Here is a 13,660-nt window from a genome sequence, read left to right as displayed (position 1 = left end):
AGAAAAGGCATAGCACTGCCTTCCCTTTAGTGCACGTTGTTGTGAGGAAACACTGGAGTTGCTTGGTGCTTTCTAACCATGTGACTGGGTATCTCCTTAGGTTTCTCTTTGTCCTCTGTGGAAGAAGAAGGGATTCGTCGTCTGTATGTGAATGGTGTCAAAGAGACAGGCCTAGCTTTCAAGAAAGGTAAAAGACATTTTTAATTTACATTTACTGTTGTTTGTCTCGTTATTTTTTGTCCTGGTGTAGACCATGAGATTGTTGGGATGGGAATTCTATAAACACACCAAACTCAGGATCCCAGTCCAGAAGAGATCATGCTCTTTTGTCAAGAACTTGAGGTACCAGGTGCTTGGTTGTTCTTTGGGATCAGCTGTGCTGTATAGTCAACCTCTTTTAATTTTGAGTTACTGTATATGTAAGAGGGTTCTTTGCAGCTGGAAAGAAGACCAGGAGCCCTCTCAAGTCAGTCACTGCAAAATGAACAGATACGGTAGAAACTATCCTGTTATCCTCTGTGGCTGGAACTGTTGCCCGTATTTTTGTGCCCAGCCTTTTCAGAAAGCATAAAAGCAACAGAAACTTGCAGGCAGAACTATGTTGTCAGGCTCATCCCAGCACAGAGCAGGAACCATAGAATTGCCTGAATTGGAAGGAACCTTTAAAGACCATCTGATCCAGTCCTCCTGCAATGAACAGGGACGCCTACAGCTCCATCAGGTGTTCACAGCCCTGTCCAGCCAGACCTTGAGTGTCTCCAGGGACAGGGCATCCACCACCTTTCTGGACAGCCTATGCCAGTGCCTCACCACCATGGTTCCACCATATCTTACCCAAGCTGAAATTAACCCTGACAACACCATGCCCTTGCTGCTTTTTCCTGTTTGTTGCTCTCTCCAGTGTGCTGGCAGTGCTGCTCCTACAGTCACAAGAGGGGCTTGTCGGGGAGACCTGCAAATTTTAAAGAGTGATACAAGGAACAAGAAGAGTAGGAAGATTCTCACCTCATCATAGCCCGTTAGTACTCTGAGTCCTCGAAAACACCTTCAGAGTTTTGTGGTAGTTCAGAGCTTACTCAACTGCTTGCAGTTGCTGAAAGCAATGGGAGTTGTTCTCTCCCAAGCTGGAGCTGACTGCTTCAGCTCACTGTCTTGCTAGAAAACTGCTGAGGCAGACGCATTTGACTGTTTGACTGGTTTTCTGACCCACTAGCAAGTGTATTTGGCTTGCATTGCAGTGAAGCAAGTGGCAAAAGTGGCAGAGGGGAAGGACTGAAGCTGAGAGAGACTGAGGGGAGTGGTTTTGGCTGCAGGGAGCCTGGAGTTTTGTTCAGTTGTAGCTTCTAACTTCACCTGAAGAAAACCACCTGGGGGTTCTGGAGGCTTCTGCGTGTCAGTAAAGCTTGAGAAGGCCGTTTTTCTCTGTACTGTCCCTCTTCACTCCACCTCAGCCCCACACAGCGGGTGGTAATTCCCTGTTGGATGGGATGGAGATTCTGCCAGCAGCCCTGAACAAGAGCTTGAGATCAGCTCTCTGCCAGCCTGCACTAGGGAAGTAAACCTCTGTGGGCTTCCTGTGGAGAACAAAGAGAAAATGAGGAGGAGGCTGGGGGTACAGCAACAGGGCTTTCTTGTTTTGCCTTCAGGAAATGTTTGAATGGCAATTTAAATGAATACATGGATGCACACTGCCTCCTGTGGGGCTGAAGTGCTAAAACATGCTGTCAGTGATACATTGCTTTTCGTAATAGATATAAAAAGCCACTTCTGTATTGACAGTATTTGGCAGGATATTATGAGAAGATACGCATAGTTAGCAGAGAGGAAAGCTCTTTCTTCCTCCCATTATTTACATTTATGCTTGCATTTGACTGCACTTCCTATAATAAATTTAACAAGAAGAGTTACAATATTTCCTTTTCAATTTTTATTCCGAATGGAAAACTCTTAAATTTTATTTTCTCCTGATTCTTTTTATGATTATTTTTCCTGTTGGTATGAGCATGAGCATGAGCTTGGCCATTTTTGGAATTTGAGATACTTGATAGTATGGAGCTATACGTCTTCCTTCATCCCAAATGATTCAAAGCATGACTTACAAGGAGTAAACGAAGCCCGAGATGTGATGTTTATGGTTACAGACATATTAATGCACTACTATTATAAGATAGCATCACTAAGTAGAGTAAATGAAATAATGCAAAATGCTTGACTTGCTTTGTTTTGTGCTCATTTCAAATACGATTTTACAGTCCATTTACTTTGGAGCTATTTTATCTATTTCACCTTATTCTTTCTGAAACTGTGCTCTGTGCTACAGTTTCTGGGCACAATTACATGCATTTAAGAGGGATCGCAATTTTCCTACAGAAGGCTGAAGCCCTTTAGCCTCCCCCCTTCCACCACGTTTCTTTCTCAGATGAGGATAGGTAATCTTTCCAGGAGGATGATTACAACTTACAACTCAGGCTCATTGAGTTGGACCTCTCATTGTGGCTTAAGGATGGACATGGAACCTGCAAGGACAGATCAGATAGCATAGGTCACCTGCAAGGAGCAGCTCTTTTGACCCAGTAAATTCCAGCTTTCCACCCTGTAAGTGCAAGAATGGTGACTGGGATGCCACAATGGTCCCTTTTATGGCCATTGCAGAGTACACTCTTCTGTCTTCTCCGGGGCAAATGCCTGCAGAGGACTGCTGCCATCAACCTCAGTGATGAGTGCAGTCCTGAAGACTGACCTAAAGGCTGACTGACTCTGGAATTTGTTTGGGTTTAAACCCTGGCCCAGTCCACTGTTGTCACTTTTCGGCAGGCCAAGGGAAAGGTCAGGTCTCCTGCTGCACTTGAGAGGGCTGCAAACTGTCTGTCACATTTCTCCATCACCCTGAGGCCAGTGGGAGTCAGCTGCTTCCTCTGCAGATCCCCTTTTCCCTTGGGTGCTGGGGCTATAAATACCTCTTGAAAAGGTTGAAAAGAACATGGCTAACTTACCAAATGTTAAAATTTGCCTTTGTAGAAGATCTGTATGTTGAGATGTTATTCAGATAGGGACAGAGAGGATGCTGTCTGGAGTCCCACACAGGTTGAGTGCAAAATGCAAAATGTTATCTTTCCTCTTAGGTGCATCAGTAGGCGATCACTTTGTATGAAAGCATGCGCTTGTACAGAAAATTAAAAGCAAAACTCAACTCTGTCCAGCAGTACAGCTGATGTAGCAGTTCTGGGAGATTAGCTGGGCTGCTCGTTGAGAACCCCTGCTCCCCTGAGCAGAGGGACAGACCTAACTCACATTGCTTCACCTGGCCCAGTCCTTCCTCTGTCCTGTGTGCAGAACCTCAAGGTCTGCCTCTGTCCTTAAGCATGCACCTATGTATGAGGAATATGTTTAGTACAATGGCTTGATGCACAGCAGCTGTCCCCCTTGCGGAGTAATGTGAAGAAAGACAGGATATGTTTCTTTTGATACCTTGTGAGGAACTTCATGGGTATTACATGCTTATGGATACTGGAATACCAGCCTAACAACAGATCTGTGTAAAGTCCATCCAATTTCAATATGATTTGCAATCATACACGTTTATTTAATGTCTAGACATAGCACTGTCTGGCACTTTATAAATACTGAGCTGAGCTCCTTGATGTCTGTGAGTCGTGTCACTGTGCAAGTCTTACCTGTTCCTTTTTATGTTTCAGGCCTGAAAGCTGGTGATGAAATTGTGGAAATTAACAAGAAAGCTGCCGAAGATCTGGACTCAGCTTTGCTGAAAGACGTCCTCATTCAGCCTTCACTGTGTCTTACTGTCCGTACCTATCCTGAGATAGAGGAAGGGCAAAAATTAATGCAGCCACCACCACGTCGCTTGGAAAACCCGTCTGACTTGAGTGACAGCACACTGGTGTTTTCTGGAAGCAACCAAGGTATTGGATTCAATGTAGGAGTTACCAGAAGAGGATTGGTGTTTCCAGTATGCTGTTGCAGTCCCATTGATCGCTGTCTGTAACTTCTGTGATGAAAAGAATTACAGTCTGAGTGCACTGGGTAGATAATAAATGAGATCTGGAAGCTGTAAGGTATAATCTGCGTCAGCAGTGAAGGATGACTGTGTACACAGTTAGACTGTGAAATAAGTAATCCCTGCATGCGTGTCCCATCATCTACCTGTGCATCCAGCATGTCACGTACCTACCTGACTGCTCACTTACTTCTGGGCCTGCACAGGAGGTATCTTTACCTCTGGATTTGCCCTCAGGTATATGCATAGCAGGGAAGGAAGAGGGAATAAGCATTAATCCTCTCTGGGATCAGCCATGAGCCCCATGTATTTGATGAAATACATGAATAACTAACAGGGACAGTTCAAAACCCCTCAAGGTAGAGCTTGGCATTAGAACCAAATGTGCCTACCTGGTCCCACAGCACTCTGGGATGGGTAGGGGCACATCTGCACATCACTGTGATGCTCAGAGAACTGAATGGCAGACAGTTAACCTCTAGAGAATGTAAACTGTTCGCTAGTAGCTTGGCTTCCTAAACTAGATGAGGACAAAGAGAGAAGTGGCTGTGGGAGAGCAGGCCCACACCTTGGGCAGTTAATAGCCACTGTGTGTCTGAGACAGCAGTGCTGAGAATTGCAGGAAAGCTCTTACACTGTGTCTCCTCATTTCTAAATGTCCCCCCTATTTCAAAAGATAAGAGGATATCATATATACCTGTGTGCTTTAAGGGTTTTTTTTTTGTTTGTTTGTTTGTTTTTTGGAATAATTTAAAAATCAGGAAAAATGTGTGAAATGGCCAAAACCAAGTAGTTTTTGGATAACTCAGTTTATTCAAAGCTGAGGCAAATTTTGGCTTCCAGTCAAAAGTAAATGGTTTATGAATATGTCAAAGTATTTAGTATTTGCCCCAGAGTACAGGTTTCATAAATGTCAAAATAATTGTTCTGACATCTGTGAAATGGTTTTGTTTAGGGCATTTGGAGCAGGAGGGGCTGTTGCTGCATTTTATTGGGACTCAGGTCAGCCTTCAGCCTTCTCCCAGCAGGTGTCTCTCTGATAGTTGTAGTCATCCAGTACAGGGATTTCTTTGGGGGTCCGGGTGCACACCCAAGCTGACCTAGAAGCTGTGTGAGTGCATAAGCGTGATACTGAGCAGGAATTAACAAGCCACAGAGAGAGCTTGTTTGCTTGGACCCAGGACCAAGCTGACTCAGCTCTGCCTGTGAAGTATCAGGTGGGTAGAGCCTGCCACTCATCATTTCTGGGTGCTGCTCTGTTCTGAAACTATTTACTGGAAGCGATCTAGCAAAAATGTTCTTGTTCTGATAACAGGAACACATAGTGAGGATGGTGAAAAATAGACTTCAAGTGTGACTTTTTAGAGAGTGATATTCATAGCAAGTAGAATAACGCAAACAAGAAGAAGGCTTAACATCAGCTTTTTGTGAATACCTCTAAAAATAGGGATAAAATCAGCCTCGTGTAAGATGTGGGATAAATCCCCCAAGGCAGTGAAAATTAAACAATTTCAGAAGGACTGTCTTCCTTTCATTGAACTTTTTCAAGTTAGGGTTCTGTGTTCAAAAATCAACTCTTAAGCTCATGCTGTAAATGTTATGAGCTGGCCACCAGATGTCCCCATTTCCTACATAACACCACATCTTTGTGGCCCATCCTTCTGCCTTTGCCTATGCTGACTGCACTTACCCCTTGGAGTTCTGCCTTGGGTGCAAAGAACTGGAAGCTGGCTCTTTCATATTTATGCAGCATGGTGATTTCTAAGCCAGAGGAGTAATACTTAGTAACACAGGGTGTCAGTAGCTGATCTCATTAAGCAGCTTCCCTGCCACTCTCAGTGCTCTGCGTCATTTCTTTGAATATTTAGGTCACAGAGGGGTCCTTTTTCTTGCTGAGAGACAAACAGTGTGTGATTTGCCAACTGCCATTTTCATATTGCCCAGTAACAAAGCTGTGGGCACCATATGGAATGAAGACATAGGACATGGCTGATGAACACGTTTCAGCAAAACCAGACCACCTGCCTCTGCTGCTTTGTAGATACCACTTCCTTTGTGCTGCACTCAGTTTGAGTACTCCCCGTGCTCTTTTCTAAATTTTTCCCAAGTCAGGTTTTTGTCTTTATCTTAGTGGTTTGGAAGGTTGTCTTCTTTCCCATGTCCTGCAGTGAGTGTTTAAACTCCTTGGTACACCAAATGCTTTTGTCTTCAGTATCTCTGCAAGGCTGAGGCATAGCTTCAGGGCTTCCTTCTCCATTCGGGTGTCTCTTGGTACAGCTGTCGGGCACTAGAACAGGTTTCTTAGGGCAGTGGTCATGGCACTGAGCTGTTGGTGTTCAAGAAGCATATGGACAGTGCTCTCAGACATATGGCCTGATTTTTGGGTGGTGCTTTGTGGAGCCTGGAGTTAGACTCAATGATCCTTATGGATCCCTTCCAACTCGGGATGTTCTATGATTTTATGATAACTTTTGGTGTGCTGCAGCCAGTTCCTTTAGTTTTTCTTTCACGTGACAGGCACCAAAGAAGCTAGAGCTCTCCTGACATTTGCTTACCTTCAAAACACAGCATATGTTAAGGTGGCAGTCGCCTTCATTCATCCTCAGAGCAGGAGGAATGCTTGTTTAACCAAAAGAAGCAGCAAAATAGTTCATCAGCAGATGTGCAGGTGTTTAAAGCAGCTTCTGAAAGCGCTCTAATTGCAATATGAAATATGCCTCCGAAGAATGACATTAAGACAGTGTTTAAAGATAAACAACACCAATGCTTTAATTTGGAATGACTTACCCTGGGGTGGGAATGAAAGCAATGATCTGCATCCAGCTTTGTGATTTGGAGGCAGGTGTTTTGATCTTCTCCATCAATTTCTCCCTACTTAGGTTTTAATAGAACACCGTGTTTTACTGAAGCCTTTATTCTTCTGGCTCAGTGCTTTTTTAGTTTTTTTTGTTTGTTATTTTTTAACCTAAAACTGGATTCATTTGAAATTTTAAAAAAGAGATAGATGCTTTGATTTGGGGGATTGTAGCTGCACCTTAAATTTTAGGTCTCTGCTCTGCAGCTTCTTGCAAAAAGCGTTCAAGTATGAAATACCCACTGGCCTGTTTGTTTATATCCTTGTTGATTGCTGGCAGTTTGGCTGGCTAGGCAAATCAGCTCCATTATTCTAAGGCTTATTTATAGCATGCAGATTTTTCCTTCAGTCCTGAACTAGTATAACCTCCATTTCAGCAGGGGAGTGAAGCATTACTGGGCCAGCATGCTAGCAGGTATAAATCACCTGTAGACCCCATCCATTTCACAGAAACTCACAGTCTAGTTGGCTGATCTTGCTGATGTCCTGTCATTTTTGTCTTCTCTGCTGCAATTCCTCATATCCTGTGAAGTCAGCAAAGGGCAGAGCTTTTGTTTGAGGCATTGTATGTTTTCAATAGAAAATACTGTGTTACAATTTTATTGTTTTTTTAAGGAAACTTTGCTAGTGCCTTTCAGGAGCAAAGCCTGCATGTGTTTCAACCTTGACCTTGATGAAGTGCCTGCCAGTGTGTTTGTCAAATGCAGTGTGACTTATGGATGCTTTATTACCTAAAACTGCCTTGTATGTACAGAGGTTGGGACTGAGCCTGCAAATCAACTCTTTGGCAGCTGTTACTTCATTGTGTTGTCTTAACGGGCTATTTTTTGAACGACCTTGGATTTTACACCTCTAATTGCTGTAAAAATACCATCTTGAATATGATGTATACTTTCCCCTAGGAATTCACATTGTGTCAGGCTTGCAGAGCCACAGGTTTTCTTCCATTCATCTATTAATATTTTTCCTGGCTGTCAATCTTTTCTCCTAATGCAACCTGCATAGGTCCAGTGAAGGAGCAGTAGTTCTGATTCTGCCTGAAGCCCCACGACATGTTTTCCTTATTGCCTGAAGTGATTGGTGAGAGCTCTCTCCCATTCTCATGAGAAGTGGTTTGTCTCTACTCAATCCAGACATTGAGAGTTTGGGAGCTGGAAATGCAGGGTCACATCTCCAAATCAGTGAAGCATAAAGGAGATATTTTGTTATTAGAGGGGCTTTCAAATTTGGGAGGGGAGTGGGACGTGTTATTTATATTTGTGTTCTCCCCACCATTAACTATGTTTTTTTAATGTGGAGTGGACTTTCTGAGCTTTAGGCTTTGTATACTCCTGTGTTATGTTTGTAGAGGAGGACACAAAGATGATCAGAGGGCTGGAGCACCTCTCCTGTGAAGAATGGCTCAGGGAGCTGAACTTGTTCAGTGTGGAGAAGAGAAGGCTCCGGGGAGACCTCATTGTGACCTTTCAGTACTTGAAGGGAACTAAAGCAGTAGGAGGCCTCTTCCAACCCAAGCTGTTGTATGCTTTTATGATTCTATAACACTGGAGAGCTTTAGTGTGAGAGATAACACTGCAGGGGTGACTGAGAACTAAATCATTGTGCAAGATGTAACTGATTTAAAAAAAAAGATAAATATGTTTCTGTTTTGAATGAGTATATCAGTCTTCTAGATAGACATTTTTAAGTAGTCTGTTATTGTGTCATTTAGTAGGCAGGAGAACTTGAGGCTAAAGTTAATTCTCAGAAGAAAATGGCATAAAAATGAGACAAACTTGCATTATGCTGTCAGAATTACTATTGTTTTTCATTGCATCTTTGTATTGCCACAGTTCCCCTTAGGCTAAGTAATTTTGATTTCAGAACAAGCTGAGACGAACAGTAACGTTAATTTCTTATGGGTTATTTTCTTGAGAAAGCAACTAATTTTGTATCTTCTGTATTTTTTGTAAAATGTTCAACAACCACTGTTAGCATTCAGAATTTAACAATTCTACAGGCTTTTACTTCAGCAGTGAGTGAAGTACTTGCATATAATCAAGCAGAGACGTTCAAAACAGTTGTCAGAAGATCAGCTTTTTCAAACCTTAGAAGCAAAAGCCTATGGAATTTGTCCCAGTCAGAACTGTGTTTAGAGGAGTCGTTCCTTCCTGGCTCTTCAGAAGTCTACCTGAACTGCTGTTAAGATAACTGTTGTGGCTGTTAGCATGGTTAGCATGTTAGTTTTTGGATTTTGAGGTCTTCCCATGTTAGCTGCAGTAAGCAAACCTCCTTCATCACTGGCAGATTTGTAATTTTAGTATTCTTGCTGTGTTGTCACTCCCTCTGCTGGCTCTTTGAACCATAGACTGGGTGTATTTTGTAATTGCAACGTCTCTGGTTTCCAGGGTCTCTGAGCATATGTCTCATTTCTGTGAATGTTCCTGTTTATTTGAAACAGGCAACTAAAGCGTAATGCAAGTGTTTCAGCAGGCAGCTGAACTGGGGAGGGTAAAAAGCAACTGAAGCAGGGAAGATTTTGTTGAATCTGAGTTTTCCCTAAGAAGAACGATTGAACTGAATAACATTCAGCATAGATTTTTTGATGCTTGAGCAATCTAGTTGAAATGGAATGGGAAGCAATAGAGTTCTGGCAAGAGGAAGGGAGATTTGTGGGGCTTGCTCTGCAGCTCTCCAGAAAAGGAAGGTTTTTCTATTTGCTCCTGTGAGTTCTTTGGTCACTATGACTGAGATAACTGCAATGCAGTTTTACAGATGTTTGGGGAGGTTATCAACTCTATGTAACTTCCCTGGACAGACCATCCTGATGTAGAAAATGTTTCCTTCTCTTATGTTTCAGTACTTCCAAGCTAAACATGATTATTTTAAATAAGAAAATACCCATATTTACCTGTTGAATTGTGGGTTTGTGAGTGACATTTTATCTCAATTAAAACCCAGATCTGAGAGACAGATCCCTAGCAGTTTGTTTTAGAGTTTGTTTTAGAGTTCTTCCATGTAATTACAAATTCTCTTCTGGAAAATCCTTTTTCTTTTTAAGGAAGTTGCTGTTGAACTGTGTAAGTTAGTCATAATCCTTTCAAGGCAAAAGTCAAACATGAGCCGTGTGTGTCGTGGGTGCCATTTTTTCCACATGGAGGAATTCAGTTCCGCACTTGTGCTTCATATGTACTTCCATGTCAGATGCCATTGTGTCAGACTGCCCCTCTGCTGCCATCAGTCACACAACAACAACATGTAATGGGATATTGGCTGAAAGGTTCACCCTCTACTGCCATATCACCACCATCATCCGCCTTTGATGTTGTGGGCCAACATGATAGAAGGAGGCAGTACTTTTGGAGCAGCCCTCCTAAACGAAAAATTGTTTTTTTCCATTCATCTCATTGTCTGACAGCTGTGTCTGCATAACTTGGGTGCGAGGGGAAGAACAAACAGGGCATGGCAAAGCTGGAAGAATTGCTTATGAAGCCATACCCTTGCTCACTAAGTGACTTCCCTTTTGACTTCCAAGTTCCCCTTTGCTCAAAGCAGTACCCTGTGCTTTGTGCATCGCAGCACCTCAGTTTTATCCCAGCCTGAACACTGCAATGAGTTCCCTTTGTGGTGCAGTCTGAACTAGGGACGTGGTTTAGGACTGAGCTAGAGCCAGATCTGCCTTCCTGGGCGACCACCCAGTGTCTGCTGTTTCCCAGTTGCCTTCCCAGTGCTTTAGGCATAGGATGTGCAGTGTCACTTGTGTCCACTGCAAGGAACAGCTGAGGCCCTTTGGAGTCTCCAGCGCAGAGCAGAGGAGCTGAGGGGAGGCCTGATGGCGACTGCAGCTCCTCACAGGGAGCGGAGAGGCAGCGCTGAGCTCTGCTCTGTGTGACAGCGACAGGCCCGAGGGAACGGCATGGAGCTGTGTCAGGGGTGGGGCAGCTGGGGGACTAAATTCAGTATTGCCAGCAGAAATAGAACATCCAGATATGAAAATTATGAACATGGAGGTTGTTGGTTTTTTTATTTATTTCTGTGCTGCTTTCTACGACTCAGAAAGTCAGAAGGATGACACTTCTGAGATTTGCACCACTGCTGTCAAAGCTTGGCTAGGAATATTTATTTCCATTGCATTAAAAAAAAATCATTAATTGTCTGGCTCCAAGAACTAGGTTTTAATAGCAGTAACAGATATTGAAGAATTCTCATTAAAATCTCAGATGACAGCAGCCCCGCAAATGGGAAACAACAGCCATAGGCTGTTGTACTTAAGCCTTACGTGATTCTTCAAACATTTAAGTCCAGCACCTCTGCTCTGGTGATATAAGACTTCCTTTTATTTTGTTAATTTAAGTCATAAGTGGAAGTTATTTAACAGGCATGAGTCATTATGTCACGGATATTACACTGCCAAGGCAACCTGGGTGCTCTTGTGACCTCCATCTGTGCTTGTGGCACATGGATTTGACCCCTTTTCCAGCTGCTTCTTGGATTTCTCTTTCTAATTCATTAATGTCAAGTGAAGTCCACATGTTTTTGTCCCTAACAAACTGTTGTTGTTGGGCAGCATTCAGGTGTTACAGAAGGAAGTGATGACATTGTCCTCTGAGCTCTTTGCAGAACTAAATAAAGGTTTACAAAGCAAAAATAGAATGATGTAATGAACCTAACAGAATTAGGACAATAAGTGGAAGGTATTAATTAGAAGGCTGTTCCAGGAATCTGCAGCAGTATTGAACTGATTGCCTGTGTTTAACAACCAGCAGATTCCTACTAAGGTTGACACTGACTGTGGCAGCTTAAGACATTAGAAATATCCTAAGCACATCCACTGTGTGACTGCTCATTAAGATATAAGTGAAAGACTGTTTACATTGCAGGAAACAGATTAAGTGTTGTTCTAATACACAGGAAAAGAAAAACTGATAGCTTGAAAGCCAAACTCTAAACCCCCAAGCAAACATTATTTGCCTTGGTGTGGGGGTAGGATATATTTCATGCAATAATGGAAAATAAATAGCAGTGAACACAGACTGCTCAAACCAAATTATGAAATGTAGCACATTTTACTCTTATTTTTAATGGATAATGTAAAGGTTGTAAGATTTTTTTACACATTAATAGAGACACCAAAAAGTTGATAGTCTAAGTTCCTGCAATTGTGAGCAAGTCTCAGAAAATGTAGCTTCTTACAGACAGAACACTTTCCCAAGTAGATTTTACTTCGCCAAACATCTTCCACAAGCACATCTTTTTGAAAGGTAAGGCATATCTTTGGAAAGCTCAACTATGAACAATATTTTATATTTTTTTCATTTTATTTGATGTCCAGTTTAGATCCATCTCAGTATACAGATACTTTCTGAATTGTATACAGATTTTCCATGTTATTTCCTGACCCATTTAAGTGGAAATCTTGTACAAATATGCACTTGTTTTTTTTAATGGTGGTTGGAACCTTGCAAGAATAGAAGCTGAAAGTTGAGTACTGAAGAACTCAGACCTGGATCTCAGCCTTGATGCAGAGAGGCTTATCTAGGATGCATTCTTGAGCTAGCATTATGTGCAAATGTAAAAACTTTGTGAAAGAAGAGCAATGGCTTTTCCACGGTGGAAAAAGGGTTGCAGGTTTTTTTTCTTATTCAATAAGGAAACATGTTTCTTGGAGACTGTTGTTTCTGTGCTGCGAGACATATTTCAGACCAGTACAAATATAAACAAATGTACCAGACATGGTTAATCAGTTTCTTTTTTTTTGATCTTTTCAGCAGCAGCAGTGTTAGCTGAATGAGAAGGCCATCCACACTATTCTGGCCTTTTAGGCCAAATCACACTATATTTAATGGCAGCGTATCAGTGTGACAGATGTGTGTTATCATCACTGTGGCCTTTTTCCTTACAGAGTTGCTATCTAGCCAAACACTCCTTATAGACAAATTTATGTGACTTACCTAAATTGAAATGTCTAATTGAAAATAGCAAGGAACGTGAGAGTCAGCATGGAACTAACATAGAAATGATGCTACATCTGATGTGCTAAATTACTTTTAATCCATGTAAAAAACCTGTGTTTCAACCTGGGGTTGAATAAAAGAGGGTGGCTGCGGGACCAGTGGATTCAGGGATATTTCTATTTGTAGGACTGGCAAACCAAAAAAAGCACTAGCTTGCACAAAAATCTGTTCCGTAATAGAAAAGCATCAGTTTTCCCCCCATATGTTTAAATGCTACATGCTAACAACAGCATTTTCCCCAAGAAAGGTGCTAATGTAGACTGTTAGTCTTGATTTAGAGTGGATTTTCTGTGTTGTTACATCCATTGAATTTTGATTAGGTTTTTCTGCATTATCTGAAGAATAAGCATAACGGAATAAAGAGTATAATCCCTAGTGGAACATTCACTATCTTATTTGCATGGCAGGATGCAGGCAGGGAGATGTACCCAGAAAACAACCTTCCCAGTCTGACCCCAGGAGTGGCACCACTGAAGAAACTCTTCCCTATGAGCTTTGAGAAAGGAAGGTTAAAAAGAATTAGCATCTGGACTCAGCTTCTGGAAAGTCTCTGTATGCTGACTTGAAGCTCAGCAAAGGCATATAGGAGTTTCCTAGCAGAGACTATCAGTGCTTGTTCTAATTTGTGATGTCTTTTTCCCCATGAAGGCTGGTTATAGTATAATAATGCTGCTTCTTGCAGCTGTTTAAGTCACAAAGTGAGTTCCTGAAAAAAAATGGGACTTACATGCTTTGGCTTGGATTGGTTTGACTCATTCTTTTGTCACTTACAGGTAATTCATCATTTATTTACAAAAT

The 13,660-nt window shown here is 42.2% G+C and overlaps 1 protein-coding gene across 14 annotated transcripts in view; it reads left to right on the top strand.

The window, feature by feature from the left end:
* Nucleotides 1–13,660, top strand: part of TIAM1 (TIAM Rac1 associated GEF 1) — a 172,436-nt gene that overhangs the window by 134,881 nt on the left and 23,895 nt on the right. For all 14 annotated transcript variants that reach the window (XM_085241793.1, XM_085241807.1, XM_085241798.1 and 11 more), the window contains 2 exons: nucleotides 101–187; nucleotides 3,696–3,920. In XM_085241793.1, the coding sequence (XP_085097919.1) occupies nucleotides 101–187; nucleotides 3,696–3,920 (312 nt within the window). The remainder of the gene's footprint in view (nucleotides 1–100; nucleotides 188–3,695; nucleotides 3,921–13,660) is intronic.

This window comes from Meleagris gallopavo, chromosome 1 (assembly GCF_905368555.1).
Source record: "Meleagris gallopavo chromosome 1, MGAL_WU_HG_1.1, whole genome shotgun sequence".
NCBI lineage: Eukaryota > Metazoa > Chordata > Aves > Galliformes > Phasianidae > Meleagris > Meleagris gallopavo.
Note: the sequence above shows the minus strand (reverse complement) of the source record. Positions and strands in the feature narration are given on the sequence as shown.